Source organism: Xiphophorus maculatus, chromosome 17 (genome assembly GCF_002775205.1).
Source record: "Xiphophorus maculatus strain JP 163 A chromosome 17, X_maculatus-5.0-male, whole genome shotgun sequence".
Lineage (NCBI taxonomy): Eukaryota > Metazoa > Chordata > Actinopteri > Cyprinodontiformes > Poeciliidae > Xiphophorus > Xiphophorus maculatus.
The window spans coordinates 14755129-14775392 of record NC_036459.1 but is presented as its reverse complement, the minus strand read 5'-3'; the positions used below and the strand labels follow the sequence as shown (position 1 = coordinate 14775392).

Below are 20264 nucleotides of genomic sequence, written 5' to 3'. Positions count from 1 at the left end.
TTGATATGAAAAAAGTGGACTTTACCGTGTTTGGAGAAAGTCTTTCCCTCAAGAACTTCAGTTCAAATACCCTGAAGAATTCCCAAGAATTCTTCTTGTGTATTTTCCAAGACCATAGGGAGGTCTGTGTTACCCATACAACCCCCTCTTGTCTTGACTGGCTGGATGATTTCATCATTTCTCTGTGACTTTCCCTCTCTTTGGGAGTGAGACTCGTGACAGTGATGCGTATATACAGTAAGCCAATGAGTCCATGCTAATTTTCCGGCCTCTTGTGTGAGTAGCAAGGAGTGAACTCATCCGCCCCCACACAAACAGAGGGCGGGGGCATGATGTTTGCCCAAAGGTGCTGTAATGGTTTTCACCACCACCACGCTACTCATCAAACCCAGGGCGTGTCGGAGAGCCTGTGAGACGGCTATATTTAGAAACGCAGTTGTCCGGCAAACACACTGAGTAATGCAGGGGATGTTTTATATTAACGTCCAGTGACTTTATCGCCTAAACATAACCCAGACACTCGTAAACCGGTGCAGCAGGCGGTTGTTGTGTGCTTTTCCCCCCCCAAATCATCCAATAAAAATAAAAACCCCAGAAAAAGGAAAATTCTGTTTTTGTTATTCTCTGATGACGTTACATTAAGTATGCCCCTCTTTTCCTTTCAGTTAATCCATTCCTGTTCCTGTTTCTCTTTGTTTACTTGTATGCAAACACGCGTCAAAAGACAAACCCTGGGCTTTATTGCTCTTGACATCATGGACGTTCCCAGAAAAGGCTCAAAGTACCCGAGGTCCCTCATGAAAACACAGCGTCCTCATAATGTGCCACTCCAACATTTCTCAACATTCGTTTTGGTGTCGCTCTATTCCCTGCAAAAGAGTGATCTGGATCCTACGCCATTTTGGATGACATTTTGAAAGCAAAAGCTCAGAATGGGAACTCTACTGGGTTTCTAGAGCATACGGTAGAAATCATAGCATCAGGGTTCTCAATGATGGCAAGAATCTTGTGAATTTACTGGAAAAAAACAGAAAATGCCACAGATAAAGATGCTTTTTTAAGTAAACTGATGGGTACAGTGTCAAAGTTGACTTATGCAACAGTATTTTCTTTAGGATTTAAGATGTGCAAACCTTGAAGAATCCAAACCAAGCACTTGTGGGTGATCCAAAATTCTTAGGACCCTGTTTTGGATGGTTGTCTGCTAAAAAATAATAATAAAAAAGTGTCTCCTCGAACGAGCCGCTCACCAAACCGTTCACCATCAGCAGTTTCCAAACTGATAAAAAGCCTCCGTTCAACCTCTAAACAGGACAAATGCATCATGTAGAAAATAATTCCCTTATTTTACCTAGGTTTCGTACAGTGTCCTCTTTATACTCAGATTTTTAAACTTTTGAGTGAACAATTATAAGAGCGCTGCCTGGAGTTGGAATTTTAACTTGGACAGTCAGGGATTAGAGGAATGCTATTTCCTTAGCTGGAAGGTACATTTTTGTTTATCTCTTATTTAAGTAAAAAATGTCCTCATTTTTTTTACACCGCTGTATTTTCTTGAAGAGAATGTATCACCTTGTTTTCCACCTATTGTATGCCAATATTAACTCTGAACTCACCCTATGCTATTTCCTGTACAAGTCCAGCATAAGATGAAATAGCGTTGAGGGGGGGGCAGCTGTGCATCGTTGCCCTGGGTTTCATAAAAACGTTGATCCGGCCCTGGAGAATGTGGTAACTGGGGCTTCTAGCCAGCAGCCTTCACTGGAACTGAATCAAAATGAATTGAACTGGTGTGAATGAGACCATTGAAATGTGTGACACGCGCAGGGCACGTGCTCGTGGGAAGGAGTTTGCATGAAGAACGAATTCCGTTTGATTTATTGCTGGTTGCACCGTCGTCGCCACTTCCACGCGAAGTGGGCAGCTGAATTTCAATTAGCTCAATACAAGTCAGTTTGAACGGCAGTGAATCGGAATCGAGAGACGGAGCCAGGAAAGGAAAGGAAAGGAAAGGAGGGGAGGTGGTTGAAGAGCACGAAAAGAAAGCTGGAAACGGGGGGATAAGCGCACAGAGGAGGGGAGAGAAAGCGTGAAGTGACATCACATTTCCCAGCTCCTCGTTCCTCTCCTCCTCTGTGGAACCTTTGCTCTATTTCTCGCCGAGGAGGCGCGCGCACAGTTCGCTATTTTCTTTACGTCGCAAGTAAAGAAAAAAAAAAGGTGGTGGGGGGGGCTGGACTGAAGGAACAGGAAAAACTGAAACCATGAACAACACTTTCCTAAACATGGCGTCGATAGGCGACTTCGACCCACTGAACTCGTCTATTCCTGCCACCAAAGTTGAAATTACGGTGTCCTGCAGGTAGGCGAATTATTATTTTTTTTTTACCTGCTTTTTGTCTGACAGGCTTACGGGGAAAGAAACGCTGCTGTGGACTTTATTTGCTTACAACTCTGGCAAGTTTGTATCGAACCCCAACGTTTCAACCAAGGCGTGAATCATTTTATTTATTTACCATAAAAGTGTGACTGAAACCTTCAAGAAGTGCGACGGCGGTTTTTATCACTTTTACTCGAGTTCAGCGCTGTTGGGGAAAAAAAAACAACAAACGACTTGTAATGACGACTGGAATAAAAACAGCCGCTTATGTCTACCAAAGTCAATATTTTATCATTATAACGACAGCACACTCATATTTTATATTTTAATGTGCACTATTTGCGTGTTTATTAAGAGTTGTCAGAAACGCACGTAATGAGTCTTAATTGCCACGTTTTAAGAAAATGTTTCCAGTGATGTCGCGAGCATTGTTTTGTTGATGCTCGCGTTTTTTAGGTCATAGTAGTAAATTAAAACGGCCTCATGTATGATTTGACTCGGTTTAGGGGGGGGGGGGGGGTTTCCCGTTCAGGGGGTTATTCCTGAGAAAAACGTAATGTCGTGACCCCTTCCACTGGTTTTTAGAAATACCCACCTGTGGAGGGGACTCTATTCGCTCCACTGGCTTGTTGACACTGTTACGTGTCAAGGTAATGGTTTATAGAAGAACGCCTCCCCCCCCTTGTTGTAGTTTTTAACTTATTTTAATCAACAGTATACTTTTATTAGGAAAACTCCTACTTCATTTTTTTTGTTAGTCTCATCGTATCTACATTAGTTTATTCCATGTATACAAATACTCAAAATCAACATTACCTCATAAATTATTTAGATAAACTGTGAAATTTAATGGGTAAATCTTAGATTTGTCTCATTAATGAGACAAATCACTTACAAAACACAGTTCCAGTAATCACTTTAGCAAATAACAATTATAATCCTGTTCACTAAATTGAAATATATATATATATAAAAAAAGAAAACCCAGCCATAATCTTACTGAGTGTCATTTAGTAATTAAGGAAATTTAGGGTTTAGATGTTATAGCACTCACACAGGAATGGAAGAACAACAATCTTAGTCAAGAAGTAGAGATTTGTATCTCTAGGTTGGGAACAGTTTGACTTTCTAAAAGTCTTGTTTCCTGGAAGCTCAAGCGAAAACTGGCCTCTTGCTTAAACGGGCGCACGTTCCGTTGACGACATTCTGCAACATTGTTTTGATTCCCCACATCGTCCTCTTGTTGTTTACATTAGAAACTGCTGATCTGACTGAACTAAAACCTGAAAGTCGGCTTATTTGGTGTCAAATTCTCACAGTCTGATAACCGTGAGGTTTATTTTTAAGGCAATTATTTTAATAGAATGTTATCTAGGATCTAAATGTGTAATAGGATACTTTACATTTTCAACTCTTTCTCTTACCTAAATGTTTTTAGTGTAGAATTGACTGGTATTTCTTGGTATTACTTAGTTTGATGAAAAACAGTCCCAGATCATTATATTACCACCACATTTTGCTGTGGGTCTGGTGCAGCTTTTGTTGTGCCCAATGTTGCTATGGTGACTATTTGGAAATCGGTCATACTCCTGCAAAGTTTTAGCCAATGTAAGCTTTGTCATTCTTTTCTGTAAAAATATCTAAATAAATATGATGAAAATAAATGCCTTAACTGGATGTTGGGTTCCATTTATCGGCCCCCGATTTTCTTAATTTTCAGCATGTGAAACCGATTTTATCCATCGATCTCATCTTCCTCCACAAAGGTCTGTAAAGCACCCATTCTCTGCCATGAACGAGGGCTGACTGACAGACCAGATCACGTCTGCATGTGAGCTGTTAACAATGGACACCCCATTGTTACCTACTTAGCAACTTTATTGCTATTTTTAGCAGCTAAAAATGAAACGGTGCTGGCCAAAATCCAAATCGATTATTTCCTGTAGCTTTAGCCCTACTTCTTGAAGTAAATATATTTTAAAAATTTTTTTACGTCGATATCGGTTCGATAAATTAAACTGTGCTTGATATTAATAAGCGATATTTATTTCCAACTTGTTCATATCACAATTACTTGGTCGTGATATGACGCAGGATGTTGGGAGTGTAACTGAAGCAGTGGGAAAGTCAGCAATGTGCTCGTTTTTATTTCAAGATGTCGAAAGAGTTATAAAATGTATATAATATTTGTAAATATCAAGCAATACCAACATTGGATATCGATATCGGTTCAGATTTTTATATTGGTGCATGCCTAAAATGTACAACAAAAGATTTTAAAATTGTAGTCACATTAAAATACGAACCGTTGATGCTTTGGTGATATTTTTTCAGCTGCCCTTATATATATATATTATATATATTTTTTTTTACCCATCTCCTGACTGATGCATTTGTACAACCACATCCCTCTGATCCTCTCTGCAAATTATAGCTTTAGCTAAATGCTGCAAATGTCAAGAAAATCCTACAGGGACAGCTGAACTTTATTTCTGGTTAGTCCGATTCCCTTTTAATTGATGTAAGGTGTGTATCCATGACAACTAAATGTTGAAACTGGATAAAAAAGATGGTTAAAACAAAGTAATTTGTTTGAGGGATGTGGACTTTCATGTAGCTGTGACATTTGAGAATTTTTCCTCTTCTGTTTTTGTTGTTGTGGGCTTGTACAGGATCCATGTCAAAAAAACAAAAGATGGAAAAAGGTTTCAATAAAAGTCATTATTTATCATCATCTCATCTATTTACATTATTTTTCTGTATTTTCTTCCCCTCTACATCTCATGCATTGGTGTCCTCGTGGGGAAAAAATATCCAATACTTGCTCTATGTTCAACGTGCCTGCCGTTATGACATAACAAACTCCTTACAAAATCCATTAGGGAAAGAAACAGTTTATCGAAGTAACATGTGAGTCAGATCCTTTCACTTGAACGCAATTAATTTATAGCAGAGTTTGCAGTGTGGGCTGGTCATTAATAGAGTGTCAGTCAACCCTGAAACGGTGGAACACGGTGTTAAAATAATGATGGTAGCATGACATTTCTCCTCGTCCAGCTATTTTTAGATCGGGGGGGTTGAAAGCCATTTGTATGGCTATGCATGGAGATCCAGTTTGAGTAATTGCTTTATGAATGACTCAAGAATGCTTCCTTAAAAAAAATCAACTCTCTAATGTTGCTTCAGGGCTTTAAAGGAAAGAAAAAAAAAAGAAACGCATTCGTTTCCCCACTTTTGTCCCTTAGATACTGTAGCTACTGTATCCCTGCAGGGTTTTTCTGCACCATCTCCTTAGTAACAGAGGGATCAAGGCATCTTCTTGTAGAATATGCTTGGCGGAGTTTGTTCATGCCTCAGTTACCCTGCTTGTCAGCCCCGACGGGGGCAGAAAGCGCCTCGGATGCCTGGACCTCCTACCTCCAACCTGAAGGAGGACCAGGAACGTCATGGTTACGGCCCGGTGCGAGCCTGCGCGTCTTTGTGCACGAAAGGTTCATTTTTCCTTCCCCAAGTTGTGTGCTCTATTTTTTTATTTTTTGAGTGCCATTGGTCACAGTGGGCTGTGTCGGATATCGCCATGGTTACTTCTAAGTTTCCCTCTGCGTGTGTAGGGGGGGAGTGTTGGAGTGAGAACTTTTTCAGAGGAGGCAACGCTTCAGGAGAAAACAACATACTGTACATGACCAGTCATTATATCAGACTGTGATATTTGTGTGGCTGCAGTGATATTCACTGGTAGCTGACTCATATGCACGCATTTATAAACCTTTTAACTTTTGTCACATTAGAACCACAGAATTTAATACACTTTGCTGGGATTTGGTGTGGCAGACCAACACAAAAGAGTGCACAACTGGAGAACGAGAGAAAAAAAAAGGTGAAAATAGATGTGTTTTAATCCAGGGTTATTATGGGCATCTTGTCTGCCTTTCTGATTAATGCCTTCCTCGCCCAGCCTGTTAGCTTAGCTGGCAGACAGACATATTTTGGCCGGTTCGTTTGGGGAGGTGGGAATTCTCAATCAAACTCCAGTCCGCCTAAAAACCTGGGTCTCGGTTCGGTTGGAGTGAACGTTGGAGCAGTTCGAATGCGTATGTGACCGGAGACTGCTTCAAAAGCAGGAAGTGGACTACAACACAGAGTATTGGAGTTTAAATAAAACAAAAACAAACATGCTAGTCTAGCTCTCGCTTTAGGAAAGGCTTGTTCTTCACCAGACAAAAGAGAAATCCTACAACCACAACAATCTGGCACCACTCCGTTTTTGTTTACATTTTACAAAGAAGGAAGTTGCGCTCATGTCGTCTTTAGAGGCTTTTGTGTTGTTTCGCTCTAGTGACTCTTATTCCAGCGCCCCCACAGGCGAGGAGGTGAACAGATTTTTCAAAGGTTTTTTTTGTTTTGACAGAGTAGAGCAGGGGTGTCAAACTCCAGTCCTCAAGGGCCGGTGTCCTCCAACTTTTAGATGTTCCTCTGCTGCACCACACCTGAATAGAATAATTAGGTCATTAGCAAGGCTCTGGAGAACTGATCTACACAAGGAGGAGGTAATTAAGCCATTTCATTCCAGTGTTTTGTACCTGTGGCACATCTAAAAGCTGTAGGACAGCGGCCCTCGAGGACTGGAGTTTGACACCTGTGGAGTAGAGGGTAAAAACGAACCGCAAAATTGTAACAAATGTTGCAACTTTGTGAAAACACCCTAAATCACGGACAGACTTGATCAATTTAGTGAAGTCATTTGGATTTTATTTATGGATATCAAGATAAAGCAGGCTGAATGCTACTTTGTATTCCTTTATCAGGTAAAACAGCAGCAAAATACGCTGATGTTCGCTGTTGCATTTTGAGAAAATCTGGAAATGTTCAAGAGTTGTGAATTTTTCCTTGCTTTTATAAAGCTGCTAGTATGCATTCAGATTTAAAAAGCGGTGCAAGTCGGTTTCAGAAAACAGATATTCAATAACCCAAGCTAATTGTTTTATACTTCCAATAAATATGCACAGCCAAACAAGTGCAGTCTTGTTTTGCTACTCTGAAGTAGCTCCTCTCGTGTGATTTCTGTAAGTGGTGGCATAAGTCCTCATATCTCTCATTGGCGGCTAATTCAGATAATGTTTAGATTCTTTGTGTGTATGAGGTCAGCGCCTTGCGCCGCTGTAAGGCTCAAGGGTTTCTGCTTATCGATGGGAGAGCCTGGGGTATCTGCAGGCGATCGATATGCTGCCAGCTCTTGCCTACTGCGTCGCACAAAAAGCAAAAACCCACACATGCTTAAAAGGTCTGCTCACACGTACTGTATACAGAGTCGTGCAAGAAGTAGAATTACTGCTTGATATACTGTAGCTTTTCCCACCTACATGATGGAGCCAGGGGACAGTAAAGCCACTGGCGACTGGCTCCAAGTGCTTGTGTTCCATTGCGGTTATTGATTGGACCAGATTTTTGTGTTTTGTTACTCAGAATAAGTGTTTTCAATATTAAATTTTTTTTAAAAAGTGAAGGCAATAAGTTTCTGAAGCATCTCCACAAAGCAAAGCCTGTTCATGCAGCCAGCTCGGTCCTCGGTGGGCACAGATGTGGGCTGATCGTTTCTTGATATTGCTTCTTAAGTAACCGCGTCCATTTGCGTGCACTTTTTAATTAGCCTGCACTGTATCCAGGTTCCTATGACGTCTGTGAGGGAAGAAGGAGGCCTAACTCGGGATGAGTCTGTGGTACGGCATTTTAAAAAACACTTCAAACCCAGTCTTGTTTACTCCACAAACTTCATATATTTAATTGGGTCTGCATGGGATACAATCTCTTTAATATTAACAGAAGTTGGTCTGTTGAATCCTATTTGAGTATACAAGAACGTGTCAGGGTATTAGCGTCGTTCCTTTGAATAATGTCATTAGCGCTCTGCTCTGAGTTTCATGCCGACCTGGAGCAGAAGAAATGAAGCAGTCTTGTTATTCTTTTGTGTAAAGAATCGACTTCCTGTTGGGCTTTACCCAATGTTGTGTTGCTTTCTGTATCCTGGAAAAAAAACAAACTTAATGCAAGAACAATTAATAATTCAGTGATAATTGTAATAAACTCTATAAATTATGACATTTGCAAAACCTAAGAATGATTATATGTTGTTATATTTTGATTATTTTTTCCTTGAGACGTTTTGTTTCCCCACTGCCAGTTTCACGAAAGCAATATTCACCTTTAAAATTGCTGACTGAATGTTATTATAGTTGTGCAATATTTGGCCGCAGAGCTACCATGCTTAGCACAAGTGCTCCATTTCCAGTTTGGGCTTTCATATATTTTGCATGATTTACAGGATCAAGGATGTTGGATCAAGGATATAAAATGCACCACATAAATGTCTAAGCTTAGAGCACTATGTAAAGACCCAAGGTTGACTCACGTCTCAATGAGGTCCACATGTTGCCTCAACATTGAAATCAGCTCTCAGTGGGATCCGTTTATTCCTTTCAATTTATTTACAGGAAATAAACGGAAACAACCGACCTATAGGAATTGCTGCAAATTTGACCATTTTTGATGCTAGATGGGTGGGGGGCTGTATGCCACCAAGGTTTAACAGGACTAGTTAAAGCATTTCACCTGCCACTAAAAAAGGAACCATAGTTCAGCAGATAAGATTAACAATGATTGTACAGTACGTGCAAGCTGTTTCCATGGACATTTTTCAGATTGCAGTTTTTTTCTTTTGCTTGTGAAGAAATCTGCAGAGACTCTCAGTTTCTAACCCCCCAAACCCCCAAAAAAGAGTGTAATGCTGACTGTGACATACAATGTTCAAAATTACAGGTTTCCTAACAGCTTAAGATGCTAAATAAATAGGTCATGAGGATGGCTAAAGTAATGCTAGGCTAACAGTTGTCCCAAAACAATTTTGGGCATGTTTTCAGAATCATTTATAATTCACTAGATGGTTCCGTTGTGTAATGAACATATGCGAAGTAGGATTACTTTTTTATTTTCTAGCTGATCAACGAGGATGGACCACGTAAACTGTTTTTGTAATTTTGCGTGTGTCCGTTTCCCAGCACGAAACCTCAGCTAGCATGCTAACGACGGATGCTAAGGCAGCAGAAAGTCTCTGTTTTGCAGAGTATCCCTGGCAGGGTGGGCTCAGTTGCATTGGCTTGACAGTTTGAGGGCATTGAATTGGTTTTAGCAACTGGCATCTGCTAGCAGAACTGCTGTCAAAGCACGTCAACATCTGCACCGACTTGAAAAGACGGGAGGTGTGTTCCTGTTCATTGTGAAAATGGATTTGTGCATAAACTGTCGGGTATGTACTTTTGTTGTCTTGATCCACCCACGACCTGCTCTATTATCCAAAAAACCCCAAGTGTCCATCATGGGTTGACAGATGGATGATCCTTCGTTTTATCTAAACCCTTTCATCCACTGGCTTCCAAAACCATTTACTTCTCCCTGGTTCTTGTCACACACCCTTGCCCTGCCAGTAAAGATGGAATCTGTTGGCGGTAATAAATCTCTGTTTATCACTTGTTGTCTTCTGACTTCCCTCTCTAATGCTGAGTGACAGCAAGTATAAAAAGCCTCCCCCCTTTTTACTGCTTCTCTTTCCACCGTAATCTATTGTATTGATTGGAACGTATGAGACGGCAGGCGCCGGCTGCAGACTGTGCTGCTTCTATGGCGATGTGCACCTGATTGCTCTTTGTTTCACGCTTTGTTTCCGCTGTTTGGGAGAACGGAAAGAGGTCAAACAAGGTTCTGTTTGTGCAGGCCTGACGTCTGGGGCAAGCGACTGCCTTAGTCCCAATATGTTCAAAAAAATGTATCATGGTAGTAGTTTCAAAGTGAAGGAGTTCATGTTGGCCAACTCTCACTCTCATTTTAAAGGTGACTCTCATTTTTGTCAGCGCTGTAGGTTTGATGTTGATTGGGGAAATATTTGTGTTGATGTATAACACGACTATTGAAGAAGAAATGTGTCACAGTAATTCTATTCAAAACTGAAATGGATATCTTATGTTGATTTGTTACACACAGAGATATGTTATATCTTTATTCCTGTTCATTTTGATAACCTGTCAGGTATGTAAACCCCAAATTAAATTATTCCTTAAGGAAAGTTAAGTGGAAGGAAAAACAGATGGTTATTCCCGCAAATGGAGTCCCTGAAGTATTGAGTACATAAATTGTACAGCACATGGAGATATGTTTTAAGACATTGACATTTCTGTAGTAGAAATACATTATTGATTTGATTGAAAATATATATTTTTATCTGAATTTCATACAAACCATCATTAAAATTGACAGACAAAATTCTTAACTGTTAACCTGTAATAAATATATAAAATATGGCATTCACCTTTCAAATTGATTACAGAAATGATTTCACTTTTTATTTTGCAACTTTCAAGCTTTTCCATGCTTATTCACATGCTGACCCTTCTCCACCTGCTGCTGCTAACTGCCATTCAGCTGGCTGAACCCCCCCTCCCTATAATACCTAACGTCAGTGAATCAGAAGTTGCCAGTGTTCTGTTTCTACCTACAGATCTGGAAAGAATAGTGGCAATGTTTAGAGCTGTAGAAATGTACGCTCCTCTTCTCACCAACTGTTGAATGCTTTGTTGCACCGTTGTAAGTTCCTATCCAGAATCGGTCAAACTAAAGCCAAAGCAGCTCATCAAACTAACTTATCGTGCTATATTAAAGCCTCGGCATTTAATCTGTCCTACTGGGAATGTGAGATGGATGTGTTTGAAAGGAAGGACGGTTAGTAGTGAGGCTCCAGACTTACGGTGAAACAGAATCGGACTTCAGAAAATATCCCAAATGAAGAGACGCGCTGTGACTGTTTGGAGCTCCTGCTACCCTCCCAGCCTCCTCCCTCTGATGATCTGTCAGCACTGGCATGACTTAATTTCTACCCAGAGGAAAGTTTGTCTTCCTGTCAGTCTGTCCCCCCTCCATCCCACCCTGCCTGTCATTTGCTCGCTCTGCCCACACAACAAGCAACAGTGTCAGTCTTCTGGGGAACGATGGCTGTTTGGATTGTATTGTTGTGCATGTGGGTTTTAGTCTGCCTTACAGGGCCTCCTCTAGCCTGTTGATTTACTTTACGTAGTTCTGCTTTTCTCTAGATGCAGACAAAAAGTCGATGCACTTTTATTTTATTGAAGTAAATCATTTAGGCTTGAACTGTTGTCATATATCAAACCATGCATAACTTTTATAATCTCTCCTCAACTGCGATGTATTGCAAAATATTTTTCAAGCTGTTCTTACTTAAACAAGAGTGGCCAGCTGGTATTATTATGAATCATCGCTTAACATTTGTGGGGCTCTCTTTCCTTTGCCGTAAGCTTACTAACTCCAGCAACAATGACTCTTGTTCTGACTGCATGACACTTGCGCCAGGCTTGTAGGTGAATGGTGGGAAAAATGCAGCTCTGTTCCTGTAACAATTAAAAGTGCTGGAACAGACTCTGCTCTATTTGCTGTTCCTTTCTTGTCCCCGACTGAAAACGGACTGAGGAGATCAGAGGGATCCAAGTTCAAAATGTAGCTATTCATTTTTTTATTTAATTTTTTTGGTGGTTGTCTAATTTTTGCTCACAAAACCTTACTCAAGCAAGATGACGTACAAAGAGACTGTCAACAGCTCTTCTTCCTCACAGCCGTTGAGTTGCTGGAATAACAAGCACTTTTTGTAATAATAGTATATATTATCAACTTCTGTAGAGGCCAATTTCTTCTTAGTCATGGAAGTCGGTGTACAAATGGAGGCTTTCATTTGAATCTCGCTGTGGGAAGTGGAGGGAGATGATTTACAGGGAATTACTGGGACACAGTCAAGAAAAGGATAAAAAGTAGGTTAAGTAAATGTAGGTTGGTTGGGGCTACATCATACAATAACTCGCACAGTGCTGCATTTGCTGGGCTGTTTATGTAAGGCATTTTGGGGAAAAGCGTCATATGATTGTGTGTTTATCAAAGTGTAACTAATGAAGCAACCTGCATTTTATTGCCTTCTACTTGTTACATAGGCATTGACAATAACACTGAATCTTATAACCTGCTGACCAAAATGCTGCCAGAACCAAAACTATGATGCTTTTTTTTGTCTTTAAAAGAGCAGACTGATTCGGATTGATGCATTCTGCAACTCTCCAGCTGGGTGACACTAAATTACACTTTTTCTTCAAACATATCCTTGACTGACAAAGACATTTGTAAGTTCAACAAAGCAATTATTCTTCGGCCTTCAGATGTTTCAGTGCACATATGCAAATCAAGATATATTGTCCAGCAGGTTGCAGATGCAACCCCGCTCCTACACACCTGAATCAAATGTCTGGCTCGTTATTAGGCCTTTGCCAAACTTGATATTCAGTCATTCGATTTAGCCGTGTTGGAGGAGGGATGCATCTGGAACCTTCTGATGGTTTGGAAGACCCCGGCAGCCCATGGCGTTCACTCTATATGAGGAAAACTACTAGAGGAGTTCCATTAGGTGTCCCAATAGGCTGTGCCAGTGAGCCAACACCTCCTGTTTCTTTTTTTTTTACCCTTGTGCTTTTCTTGCACCTCAGAGTCTTAAACTTCTGCTGGGCAAAGGGGGGAGGTCCCCCAAAGGGCCATTGCTTTTTCTCTGGTAAAACAACTGTTGACAATCCTTCATGCTCATATTCGACTCTCGGGGTGCGAGCGCTCCACCCAGCAGCCCCCACGCTTTAACGACACCAGTCACGATCGACCCTCTATCTATTTTCATGTCACTCGCTGCCATTCCCTGTATGGGAAGTGATTGCGTTGACCTTTCTGGCCCCCATGTAGCTCGCGTAATAGTTCTCCTATTGAAGACGCTGCTGACAACCATCACTTTGAGTGGAGGACGGGGGAGGTGTGTGCAGAGGTGCCTGCTGTGTGCCCATTCAAAGCCAGCGAGGAGCACAAAAGGATGTGTTCGCGATGACGCGGCGGCCGATAACTTTCCTCTGTCTGTTTATATGCAGTCCTCCACAACGGGGAGCGCGAATGATTTTGGATGTCAGCACAGTGGTGCTGGCAATCACAGAGACAAAGCTGTATCGGAGAAAAGATTTCTGGGCCGATGTGAATAGATGCCATTATCCTGTCTGCCTTCCTTCAGCTCCGTTTCTGAACATTGTTCCTTGAGAGCATCAATGTACAGTACATCTCTGGGTCCTGGTAGGCATGTTGCAGGGCACAGTTTGGACAGCAAAATCACGTTTGGGCCTTTTATTAGTAAAGTCAGAGCAGATTTAACGGTGTAAAAGAATTAAAATTGACCCATGTGCTTCTGTAGCTCACTCAGTGCAGGCGGTTTACTTCGTACAGGACCTGGCTTGTGCTGACGAGCCTAATTGTACCTTACAGCACACAGCGCTCCAGTGCCTGACTTCCATTATATGATGGAGAAGGAAGAGAAGTCATTGGCAAGGACTACCTGCCCATCACAAACACTTACACACAGAACGAAGGGGGGCTCTACTATTGCAGGCAGTAAATAGGAGAGGTAATAGGCGTAGAGACTCTCAAGGTGAGACAGCTGTGGTGTTATTTTAAAAAGCAGGTGCTGTAGTTAAACACACACCCAAGGACATACCAACCTTCAACATCAGCAACTGCACACTAAGCAGACTCTGGTTAACTTTCAGATTGCCTCATTTGCTCCCCTACCATCAAAAGTCGTGGAAAGTTACTGTGGTGGTTTATAATAGAGTTTCATATCCACTGGATAGACTCATCTATATAGATTATAGATTTATTGATCTCAGGGTTCTCTGAAGAAATTATGGGTGTCAGTGTTTTAATCGCAAACCTTTGTCACTTTATATTGACAAATGTTGGCCATTCAAGTAGAACACAATGAAATTCAGACATTTTGACTTTTGAACCCAAACTCAACCTGGCTGCCACACATGATGCATGTTGTTAAAGTTGCTGGAAATGTTTCTTGATCTTCTGACAGTTTGACTTAGTCAGCCAGTGGATTACATAGTACTGCATAATCTCTGCCTATGAATGTCTGGTTGGGTTTTTGATGTATAAATGGAAACCTTATAGTAGTTGGGGCAACAACGATAAGAAAACTTTTCATTTTGCAGCTAAACGATCCTCAGCCTGTCTGTAAGGCCAGTACAATATTTGAATATTTTCTAGTATTCTTTTTCTTCAGTTTTCACCATTGGTTCTTCTCTGGTAATAACACATCTTGACTTTTTAATAATGTCTTGCCTTTCACACCCTTCAGGTTATAAGAGCATTGACATTTTTTGCACCCTTCTCCCGACATTTTGTTGTTATTAATCATTCCAATATCCCAAAGAGGGTACATTAGAAAAGCATTCCCACAGCATGATGCATCCACCACCATGTCTTACCATTGCAATGATTTCGTCAAGATAATTTACAATCATGTTGGCCCAAAAATTACATTTTGTGTTATCTGACATGTCAGCAGTGTACCATCCATGGCTTGTGGAACTTATTCTGGTTTTCCTCTTGCTTCCTTTACATAAAGGTCTGATTTCTGGAGTGTGTGAGTAACAGTTGAGTTTTTACAGTGTTTCGGGAAAACAAATTATCCTTATTGAACTCTTTGGCGTTAAAAGCTCTCTTGAGAATAACATCAGAGATTAACTCACCGACATCTGCCCAGATGTACAGCAGCAGAACGCCTCAGGGGAAAACTCAACCCAAGGAGATCATGCAGCTCTGACGTCAACTTGACATGCGCACACACATAACGTACGTATGCATACGTGTACATTTCTCTGACAGGCACAGATATTCGTGCCACCGGTCCTCACTTCAACCAAACCGCTGATGCCATTTCCAGCACGAGACGCGTTGAGACGTTCACAGTTGAATCTCTTGACATTTTACTTTCGCACAGATGTCATTGTCTACAGTTGAATGAAAACTGAAACAAAACCAAGCAAAACATCTTCCACAAATTCTGCCAGCTCTATTGTATTCATCTTGTTCTCAATCCCCATGTAGACAGAAATCCATCTAAGCATTCCCACTCAAAAAGGCCAGCATGTCCCAAACAGATGATTCTTCACAGCAGGAGTGTCAAACGTATTTTCATTTTGGGCCATATCAAGGTCATGAATGTTCTAAACGGGCCAGGTGTGTCAGAATGTATTGATGAAACCCATTAACATACCTCTAAAATATTAATAAATGGCTGGATTTACATTCAATATGTACTTCATAAAATTAAGTAATGTTAAGCATCTTTACGCTGAATTGAACAATCGTTCTTTTTTTCTGCAATCAAACTCATAGATTTTGTTAAACCATATTTGCAGGAAATTTAGCTATATTTGCTCTTATGTAGGGCTGTAAATGTGACGTTGCTACTTGCTGCATTGACTATGGGTTGTATCTTGAGACCTAGGAAGGCTAATGCAGCATTTCAGTCAAATAAAAAGGATACTACCTCCCGCCGGTGGGAGGTGGGAGTTACTTAAACCCAACATTTTTGACTATTTCTGCAGAAAAGTTGCAACAAACTCACAATTACTTCTTAGTAGGCATGTTATAGTAACGGATTTTACTGGACGATAAATTCATCTAGAAATTATTGTGTTGAACGATAGTATTGCCGTTTTGAGACCAGTAGTGATGATGGCATAATAATGCAAGTTTGTCCTCTCAGAGAGCAATAAACTTTAATTTTGTTCAGAACACTCAAAACCGGAACTGGAGAGGACTTTAACTAGCCAAAATAAAACACAATCACCAAAAACAAAAAATAAAAAGGCAATAACAACGACTTACAACAATTTTGCGTGCTACTTCCTCGATCGCGGAATCGCAAACAACTGGAGGGACTGATTGTAATTTAGAAGATAAAAACAGCTATGATTTATTGGTAAAATAAGACAAAAGCACACAATGCTTATTTTGTAAGTTCTGTCTATATGTCCCTCTGGAGTCTAGGGGCCCACATAAAAAAGCTATGGCACATGCTTTTTGCAGTGAGCCCTCTGGCAGCTGCTGCAACAGTGGAATCGCTGGGAATGAATCGACCTCACAGCCGTGCGTGGATCTACAGTGGCGGAAGACGGAGACAGTGGTCGGCCTAATCTAGTCATCTCCATCGTGGTCACAGAGCGGAGAAGTCTGCATGAATTCCTCCGGGGATACTGTTTCCCTCCCTGTCTCTCTCTCTTGTGCAGAAGCCTCTGGCCTCTGCACATCCAAGCATTGCGTCTGAATTTCCTCCCCATGCACAAATTCACTCCGAGCCTCCTGTTGATAACAGTCTGAGAAGGCCACAAGCGTAGGTGAAACGGAGAAAAAGGAGGACGTACAGGTAGAATCTGTGACACACACATGCTTTTTGGCAGTCCTGCTTTATAAAAACCTAAATAAATGTCTTTGTTTAGCCCTTGCGGTTATGATAGTGCAGTGTGTCGAAGCAGGGGAAACTTGGCGAGTTTAGCAGAGGCGAAGGCAATTAAGGTAAAACGCCACGGGGCTGAGCGTACCTCGACCGTGACTGGCGTTGGTATCGTTGCCTGTGCCTAAACGGACAGCGCAGCGGCGTATTCTGCCGTGTGCGTTTGCACGTGCCTGATTCTGTGTGCGGACATGTTCTCTTGGCTCTCCCAGCCCTTGTCAGGAGGAATTAGGACAGCCCCTTTGGAGAAGCAGGGAGTGCACACAAGCTGCTGAAGCTTTCTCTTCTGTAAACATGGGGGCGTGTGTGTGTGTTGCAATGAGAGATACAGCAAGAGGGGGTTCCATCAAGTGTTTTCCCTTCGAGTTGGGTATCAAATGAACAAAGCTAGATGGATCAAGGAAAAATGAAAATAGAGGAAAAAGTCCCTGAGCCGATTATGGAAAGAAGCACAAAGAGGGGGGATTCAGAGGTCGAGGTACCTGTAGCAGTGTGCTCAGGACCTGTTGAGAGCATCTGAGCATGCCCAGTGACTCCTCTCGCTCCACATGTTTCCAAGAAGGGTCCTGGTCTGTTGCTAAGCGTGGCCACACACACGCACACCCTCCCCCCAACACACACACAGGAGCATGACAAGTATTCTGCAGTAAATACACTGAATTTAACCAGAATGTAACATAAAGTTTCAGTTCTGTTTGAATATCATCAGCACAAAAAGACATTTTTGAGTAGATATTAAAATGATAGCCAGATTATTCTCTCCTTTAAGCTCTTAGAAACGCAGGAAACAGTATTTTTGGAATTTATATTTTATAAAAGGCCTCGCGGTAAAAGCCATAAGCTTTCCTGTTTTTAATGTAATGATAGGCATGTCTAAAAAGATGAACCATATTTCTCATAAAGGTTGCTGTATCAGATTTAGCATTTCCCTTTTTTTCTTTCTTTCTTTCTTTTTTTACCATTGTTGGCTATCAACACACTTCTTTCAAGTTCAGTTAAATTGAATTTGATTCATTTTTTAAATTCACGTTATAGAGCAACGCTCATTGAAAGCCTCATAAGATTTAAATTCACAATGTTTTTTTCCAAACAAGAAGTTTGACTGATGGGAAAAGAGGCAGTCGCATCAAACGTTTCTTTTAATTGCTGATTCATGTTTAATCTATGAAACTAGAAAACTTTCTTGCCTAGAGCAACCAATATCCATTTTACATCTATTAAATTGCAAAAGTCAAAACAGAAATTATACGTTATCCTGCTGCGAAATTGCAAATAATTAAAAATATGTACAACGTCTTAGTTATGTTTAGTTGATCAATTTTAGGAAATAAAAAGACAGTTTCTTTCTCTTTCCGGACCCATTATGTGTACTTTAAAGTGTCTATTTATCAAAATTCTGTCACTTCATGAGGAAAACAGATCCAGCTGAAATCCAATGATACGTCTCGGCCAAATCTAGTTATACCGCTCCAGCACTGTTTTTCATCTCCACTGTAAGGAGAGTACATCCTAAAAATCTCCTTTTTTCTTCCTTTTTTTAAGCTTAAAGATTAGTAAAATTATATTTCAGCCTATTTACAGTGTATCAGTGATTTACTCAAATGCACTTTGATTCTGTTACATTACTCACTGTTCACTCTTTAGTCCAGAATTGATCTATCTTTAATTAAATTAGACCCTGGATGGTCTATTTTTGTTATTATTACAAATCACAAAGCGATGCTATGGATTTCAGTTCCAGTCGTCTCAGAACAGAAAGTGTCGACAAAGCGCAGCTCGCCTTCAGCGTCGCCGAGGTAATGGACATCACAAGCAGCTGACCTGGAAAGGCATCGGGTCGCTACATACGGTTTCCGTGTGCATCTACATGTGTGTAACTGTATCTAGTTCAGTCAGACGGCGTAGTCGGTACAAAGCCTATTCAGGTCACGGTCAAAGTGACAGAGGCAGACAGAGGGAGGGGAATAAAGGAAGGGATGAAGAGATGGATGGGTGGATGGAGGGAGGAGGAACACCAGAAGACAAAACAGGACTGTAAGGTTGAGGCCATTGCTGAGAAAACCCCCCTCTCTTCTGAGAGGAAGGCAGAGCAGGAGATAAAAATAAACCTGCAAATAAAGAATAGGTTAGTAAGGAGGGCAAACGGTGTAAGAGTTGGAGAATATTAGAGATTTGCTAGAAAAACATAAAGGCTTTCTGGAAGAAGAGAACTCCGAGACCACCTTCATGGGTGCGACGTCTAAAATAAAAATCACGAACTGATTGACTGTTGCTTTCACTTATTTTTAATCACCCACATGGATTTAAAGGTAATAAAAAGTGGATAACGGTTGGACCCAGAAGGGCTTTTTGCAAGGACCTGCTCCACTGACAACTTGACAATAACAGAGAATCAAACTGCATCATGGGAGAAACTAATCACCCCCCAGGGTTCAATAACAGACTCAAATGTCTGACGCTACTGTTGGTACAGCTGTGAATTTCAGACAAATTAGGCAAAATCCAATATGGCTTTGTTTGCTCCAGGCTTCTGTAGTAAGACAGAGGAATTAACACAATAAATTAACCATTATTTAATAGATTTTACATTAATTATTTAAGTTATGTTGTAAAAGATATTTCTTACCATTGTTTCCATATGTAGAGAGAACATAGAACATAGAGAACATGTGATAAAGATAAAAGCAAAATAAAACAAACAAAAAAAACTGTATATGAGCACTAAATATTTTTAAGTGTCATTGTGTGAGATTATATTTTATCGCTGCACTTAACTCTTAATGAGTTAAGAGTAAATTGCCACTAAATTGCAGTGGTTTGTGATCTTCCCAGATAGGACAAACACAGTAATGGTGTTGAAAGTTTCAAAAAAACAATACATAAATGTAGAAAAATCATAAGTATGACTGTAATAATCGACGTTCTGTTTTTATTAATATGTTCTGTTTTTATTTTTTGTTTTAAATATTTGTGTAAATATTTTATTCTGAAGGTTTTCATAGTCTGACTTCAATTCATTGCCAGAGAACATTTCCATAATTTATCTTCAGATTTCTTTTTGCATCTGTGTGACCAATCAATACTTCAGAAAGCTCAGATTGGGGGGGAGGGAAGCTATGATAATGCTAAGAATTGGTTATGAGTAAAAATAGTTGGAAACTGTAGTTTTGCTTACCAATTAACATGTTTTAGTGTAGCTCCTGTTTTCTCTTTAGTGTCCCTAGTGTTTCGGAGGAGAACTGCAGTGAGTCAAGAAAAGGCAGCATTTCTCCAATGTTAGTCAAATGTCGCATTAAGACAAAGGTGCTAGCTAAATCTCTTCCTCACTGTTCTTTCCCTTTCACACATCTGCCATTTTTTAATTTTTTTTTAAAAGCTTCACTAATAATTTTCTCTTACATATCCTCACATTTTCTGTTCTTACCCTTTTCCTCTTCCCCTCTACTTTCC

General features: G+C 40.6%; 1 protein-coding gene across 2 annotated transcripts in view; it reads left to right on the top strand.

The window, feature by feature from the left end:
- Nucleotides 1-1865: 1865 nt before the first annotated feature.
- Nucleotides 1866-20264, top strand: part of LOC102217849 (copine-8) — an 80691-nt gene continuing 62292 nt past the window's right edge. Inside the window, exon 1 of one of the 2 annotated variants that reach the window (XM_023350041.1) lies at nucleotides 1866-2362. In XM_023350041.1, the coding sequence (XP_023205809.1) occupies nucleotides 2265-2362 (98 nt within the window). In that variant the 5' untranslated portion in view covers nucleotides 1866-2264. The remainder of the gene's footprint in view (nucleotides 2363-20264) is intronic. The other variant, XM_005801182.3, reaches the window with a different exon arrangement.